The sequence below is a fragment of the Aegilops tauschii genome, chromosome 7 (genome assembly GCF_002575655.3).
Source record: "Aegilops tauschii subsp. strangulata cultivar AL8/78 chromosome 7, Aet v6.0, whole genome shotgun sequence".
NCBI lineage: Eukaryota > Viridiplantae > Streptophyta > Magnoliopsida > Poales > Poaceae > Aegilops > Aegilops tauschii.
In genome coordinates, this window is record NC_053041.3 from 651,265,477 (window position 1) to 651,271,574 (window position 6,098).

Sequence of the window (6,098 nt, forward strand, 5' to 3'; positions counted from 1 at the left end):
GAAATATTCGATCGTCACCCTTGACCAGAGGTATCTTTGGACAGACGGGTCGATCTCACAAACTCTCGTAAATAGTGCAGCTAGTTGACCTGAACGAATCACGATGATCAGGGGAGAAAAACTACCATTAAAGAATGGGCAATCAGATCCAAATCTTGGGTAACCGCACTTCACAAACTGTATTCATTTGTTGCATGTGGCTGCCACGTACCTGGATGGATCAATCGGCCATATGCATGGAAATCAAACTAGTAAGCAAGATCAGCAACCTCATGACACTTAGCCAATGTTGTTGCTTCATGGCAGCGGAGTCCTCTGTGCCACTACCCCACTAGAGATGAAGGTGTTGCCCGATGGATGACAGCCACATTGCCCTACCAACACATCAATGTATTAGCGCCTAATGATGGCCATTGCTAAAGAACCAGGTCCATATGCAATCAAAAACTGGTATTACTTTAAAAAAACTGGTATATGTTTTTCCTTCTAAAAAACTGATGTATGTATCTTCATCGATCTACTTGTTAACAATACTACCTACTTAATTACAATACCACATAGTTAATTAATAGAAAATTTTACCTCTTGGAAGGTAAGAGACCATCAGCAATTTTGCAGGGCTAATATTAACTCTGCTCTTCTACAATGTACATACTGCCCCTATACCGGCGGGCTAACCATGCATTTACCCTCTACCGCTACTGACTTAAGCTCTGCTAGTTAGAGTGGATGTAGGGGCTGTTTGGATCGCTATCCTGAGCTGCCCAGCCAAATATTTGGCGTTGACCGCAACGTTGGTGTCCGTTTGGCTGGGCTCCAAAATTTTGGCTTGCCAAGGCCCAGAGGCTCTTTCCAGTGCATTCGATAGCCAACTCCTGGGGGAGACGTTGGCGGCCGAATCAATCGCCAATATTTTGGCTGCCGATGGGTTGGCAGGGCTGCTGTGGGCAGCAACCAAACAGCCCCGTAGTTACCCTAACTAGTACACTTGCCCACACCATGTCTTGTGAAATAGTTAATACAAATAATTTAAAAATATATTATTGATATGGTCAATGCTTTATATGGTGCCCATAGCACCTCAGACACTGTCAAGTGTCAGCAATGTCATCGGACTCTCCACTATGGAAGGGCTTGATGACAGTTAAGGTTGAATTTTTTAGCAGAGGTTCCTTCTCAGCGGGCAATGGTCTGGACACAAGATTTGGGGAAGATATATACGTGGCTAGGGGATCCTTCAATACCCGAGCCTATATAATATCATGTGGCGAGAAGACGTTTTCGTTGCCTGCTAGGTGTTAGGGACGTGTCCGTTGAATATCGAGTTTCAATGTTCGCTTACTGGGTTAAATGAATGGCATGTGGATCAACTTACTGCACCGTTCTGTTGGAAGTAGCATACTTGCGATATCTTGTCTTTTAAGCTCATATGTGTGGACCTGGGATAATCGTGCAACACATGAAAGCTGAAGCCTATAAATTGAGGGTCCTTACGCCATATCCACATGACAAGCTGCCCTGTGTCCATTACACAAGTAGAAGAACAAACCAGCTACTCAGGTACGCACTACACTAGACGCTCCTCCCTATTTAGCAAATATGCCATCCTTTGTGGCGCGTCGGAAAAAACCAGAGCTCGTGCTACCGGCGCAAGCAACACCGCACGAGACTCTGGCTCTCTCCGACGTTGACGACGCCATAGACCTGCGATTTCTGCAGCCTGCCATCGAGTTCTTTCGTGCTGTCGACATCGACATTGATGACCACGGGCTGGGGCGGCCTGCCACAGCTGCCAAGGTAGTCAAGGCGGCCCTCGCGAAGGCTCTGGTGCACTACTACCCGCTGGCAGGCCGTCTCCGGGAGGCTGCTGGGGGAAAACTAGCCGTCGAGTGCACAGGGGAAGGCGTCGTGTTCGTGGAGGCGGAGGCAGACGTGTCCATGGATGAGCTCGGCAAGCCGTCGCCTCTGCCACCATACCCGTGCGTGGAAGAACTGTTGTGCGAGGTGGGCGACCCTAGGGTTGTTCTTGGAGTTCCCTTGTTCTTCATGCAGGTAGCTACTTAGCTAGCCTTCAACTCTTCACGTCATTATTTCACACTATTGTCTATCTATATACTACTTTCATTAGTGTAAAAAACGCTCTTATATTATGAGATGAAGGAAGTATATTATTAAAACAAGAGCCAAACAAGTTACTCCCTCCGTTCCTAAATATAAGACCTTTTAGATATTCCACAATAAACTACATACGGATATATATAGACATACTTTATAGTGTAGATTTACTCATTTTGCTTCATATGAAGTCTATAGTGAAATCCCTAAATGTCTTATATTTAGGAATGGAGGGAGTACTACGTACATCCATATTAACTATATTAACTATTTGCAATGGTTATGGTTCAAAGTCAAAAATGCACACAATATTTATCATGTGCAAAAACATTTTCTAAAAGGGTCACGTATGCACCCACTGGGCGACACATGGCCAATCAGATTCTACATGCATTAGGTACGTAATTATAAATTATATTTCCATAAGGACACGCACAGGCATTAACTAAACAACAAGGGTCTCCCGAAAAAAACAGGCATAACTAACTATATCCATTTCAATTACCTTCACATATTAGTATTGTCTTATGTTAAACTTTATGAACTTTGGCAGTTTGTAATTTTTTTACCAACATCTACAATACCAAAGAAAACCATATAAGATTCATCATTGAATATATTTTCATATATATATATATAGGACGCCAGTTTGGGACACCTAGGTGCCTGGGCACCTTGCCTCTTCATCGTTGGATCGTGTTCAGCGATTGATTTGGAAACCAATAAAAATGCATTAATTGCTAGTTAATTTGGCAGGCTTTAATTCGTGGACCGTCCCATGCATGCATGTCACGTGATAAAAAGGCAGGGTATTAATACGTAGGTCGACATTTATTGCATTCTTATATAACATGTATTTTGCCCTTGTATAACAGATCAAATTAGGAATGGGTACGTATGACGCAAGATTTCATTGGATATATACGCACCCTGAGAATGCACATAATTTTGGTAGTAGGTATTGCATACCCGTATTAGATAGTTAGAAAATAAAATAAAACATAAATAGTTCTAAAAATAAATTATTGGGTATATACGTACCCGCATGTGTACATAATTACATGAGTAGGTATTAGATACCCGTATTTGTACATAATATTGTTAGTAGGTATTTTTGTATGGTATCGTTAGTAGGTATTAAATACCCATATATTTACATAAATTATTGGGTATATACATACCCGATATGTACATAATTTCGTTAATAGGTATTAAATACTCATATTAAATAGTTAAAAAAATAGAACGTAATAGCTCAGAGAATAATTTACTGGGTATATATACCCGTGTATGCACATAATTTTATTACTAAGTATTAGATACCCGTATTAGATAGTTAGGAAACAAAAATACGCGTATTAGATACTCATAGTAGTTCAGAAGAAAATAAAATATTACTTTGATTTATTGTATGGCAAGTCTTGCATGCCTAATAGTTAAAAATGAACATAAAATGTAAACACGGAAAGTCTTGCATGAAGAATAATTAGGAAACAAATCAAACATTCATTGTGCGGCTGTACATACCTAAAACAATTAAGGTGCCCGGGCACCTAGGTGTCCCAGTTAATTTACCTATATATATATATATATTTACAGTAAATGTTTTTATTTTCTTATATAAATTTGGTCAAACTTTATAAAGTTTGTCTTAGGATAATATATAAAATCGACACGGAGGAAGCCATGGCTTAACAACATTATTAACATTTCTTATTTTCTGTATTAAATAATGTAAATAGGTAACCCAGCTGAGATGTGGAGGATTTGTGATTGGTCTTCACATATGCCACAACATCGCCGACGGCTACGGCACCACTCAATTCCTGAAATGCATCGCCGACTTGGCTCGTACCGGTGGTGATGCCTCCCAAATCGTATTGCCCGTGTGGAATAGAGAGATCCTGACCGCACGCATCCCACCGCACATAAACCCAGAATTCGTGGGATTCCTCCAAAGATTAGGCAGCAAAGGCGATGATGTTATGTTGTCAACACCGCCGGAAGAAATGGTCGTCCGCTTCTTCCTCTTCGGCCCAGAAGACATCGCAGCACTACGTAGCCACCATGCCCCCGCACATCTTTCGCCACCAGCGACAAGCTTCGAGCTTCTGACCGCGGTCATGTGGCGTTGCCGCACGGTGGCGCTCGGCTATGAGCACCACCAGCGGGTGGGCCTAATGTTCTCTATGAATGTGCGCGGGGGTGGGAAGCGCCATGGACTCGTCCCGCATGGGTTTTACGGCAACGCACTATTCTACCCTGTGGCAGACACGACCGCCGGAGAGCTATCTGGCAACCCGCTTGGCTACACACTCGGACTCATCCGTGAGGCCAAGCGCAACATGACAGACGACAACATGGAGTCCATGGTGGATTTCATGGCATCTCTACATGGGCGGCCACCTCTCACCATTGACAAAATGTATGAGGTCTCTGACATGAAATGGATTGGACAGGAGGCACTGGACTTCCGATGGGCGAAGCGAGTTGGCGGCGGCTTACCCATGGTGGGGGACATCTCCTTCGACTCTGTGAGTTGCCACATGAGGTGTAAGAATGGCAAGGGTCAGGACGTGATCGTGATAAACATGATATTGCCAGGACCTGCAATGGACAAGTTTGAGAAGGAGATTGCTGTTTGGGTGTGCAATGGACAAGACGAAAAGTAGTGGTCCGGCTCAATTCGATCAGCCTCATACACCCCTACTAAAATAAACCCCAGCGAGCAAGTGCTTAATCACCATGTCGTTTTGAGTTTGCGACTATGTAGGTGAGGTCGTCGTAAATTTGTAAACTTCTAAATAAAGTGCCCCCTCTCAATAAATTATGTTTAAATAATGCAAGGTTGCTTGCATTAATTTGCACTTGCTTTTGGGTATCTCCAACTGCTTCTCCGCTAACCTTTAAAAAATCTGCTTTAAGGAAGGAAGGAAAGAAGTAGAGTGTTTTTTCTGTGAGAGTTGATCAACTGATTGGGCAGAGTCAATGGCAGTGAGTGAGTTCTGTATGTTTTGGCATGATTCGTTCATTTGATTCGCTGGAACAGCCTTCGAACCGCAACTCAGATCAATCGATCTAGAACGGGATTCGGATTCGCTCAGATCAGTAGCGATTCCGTGCACGATTCACCGAACTCAAAATGAATCCAAATAATGAGACCATTGCTAACCTGATATGGGCATGAGTGCAGCAGCTCGACCCAGCCAGTGGCTACACAACAGCTATGCAGACACGAATGGCCTATGGCCCTAAGTGAATATTAGTTGCTCATTATCCAACATGGTATTAGATGCTAGGTAGCCTCTCCCCGTACGATGCAACTCCGTGCATGCTCCATCCTAGCCGCCGCCGCCGCTGAGCTCTGCTCCTAGTCTTCCTCCGGCTGCCCCCTGCTTGGCTTCAGCCACCCCTGCTCGTTTTTCAGCTCGCCGCTGCTGTGCTCGGCCGCATCCGGCCGCGCTGCCGGCCGCACTAGGCCCGTCCCAATCTGCAGCCTCTCGAGCAGGTCGTCTTTCTCTTGCGCCCAGCCGCCCCTACCTCCTCGTCTGGCCGACGTCGCTGGCCCTCTCCGCCTGGCCGCCGCCGCCGGCCCTCTCCGCCTGGCCGCCGCCGTTCCTTTCCCCTCCAGTCGCGGGCCCCCTCTCTGTCCGACCGCCGCCGGTCCTCTCCGACCGGCCGCCGCCATACCGTCTCAGTCCAGTCGCCGGAGCTCCCCTTGCCGCTCGGTTCCCCACCTCGAGGATTTGGCTGGTCCTCGCTCGGTTCCCCACCTCGAGGGAGCCTCAGCTCAATCTAGGCGTTTCTGTGCCCATTGACTTCAAGTCAAAAGAAGAGAGAGATGCTGATGCCACCGGTACCACCGGTTCTTGCTGCTGATGCTTCTCAGGCTGATCGAGATGCAGCCAAAGCTCTCGATGATGCCGCGGTTGATGCTTATGATCAGCAGATGTCAGCTTATTCAGATGCTCTTTCTGCCTACC

The 6,098-nt window shown here is 45.5% G+C and overlaps 1 protein-coding gene across 1 annotated transcript; it reads left to right on the forward strand.

The window, feature by feature from the left end:
• The first annotated feature begins 1,473 nt into the window (after positions 1-1,473).
• LOC109777843 (acyl transferase 1) lies at positions 1,474-5,107 on the forward strand. The gene is made up of 2 exons (XM_020336401.4): positions 1,474-2,052; positions 3,858-5,107. The coding sequence occupies exons 1-2, from the start codon at positions 1,600-1,602 to the stop codon at positions 4,785-4,787; spliced, it is 1,383 nt and encodes a 460-aa protein (XP_020191990.1). The 5' UTR covers positions 1,474-1,599; the 3' UTR covers positions 4,788-5,107.
• Positions 5,108-6,098: the final 991 nt, after the last annotated feature.

What these genes read in the sequence shown, in the direction of transcription:
- LOC109777843 (XM_020336401.4), top strand. Translation starts at nt 1,600, where the DNA reads ATGCCATCCTTTGTGGCGCGTCGGAAAAAACCAGAGCTCGTGCTACCG. An exon ending in TTCCCTTGTTCTTCATGCAG is followed by an intron (nt 2,053 to 3,857) that starts GTAGCTACTTAG and finishes TAATGTAAATAG; the next exon opens with GTAACCCAGCTGAGATGTGG.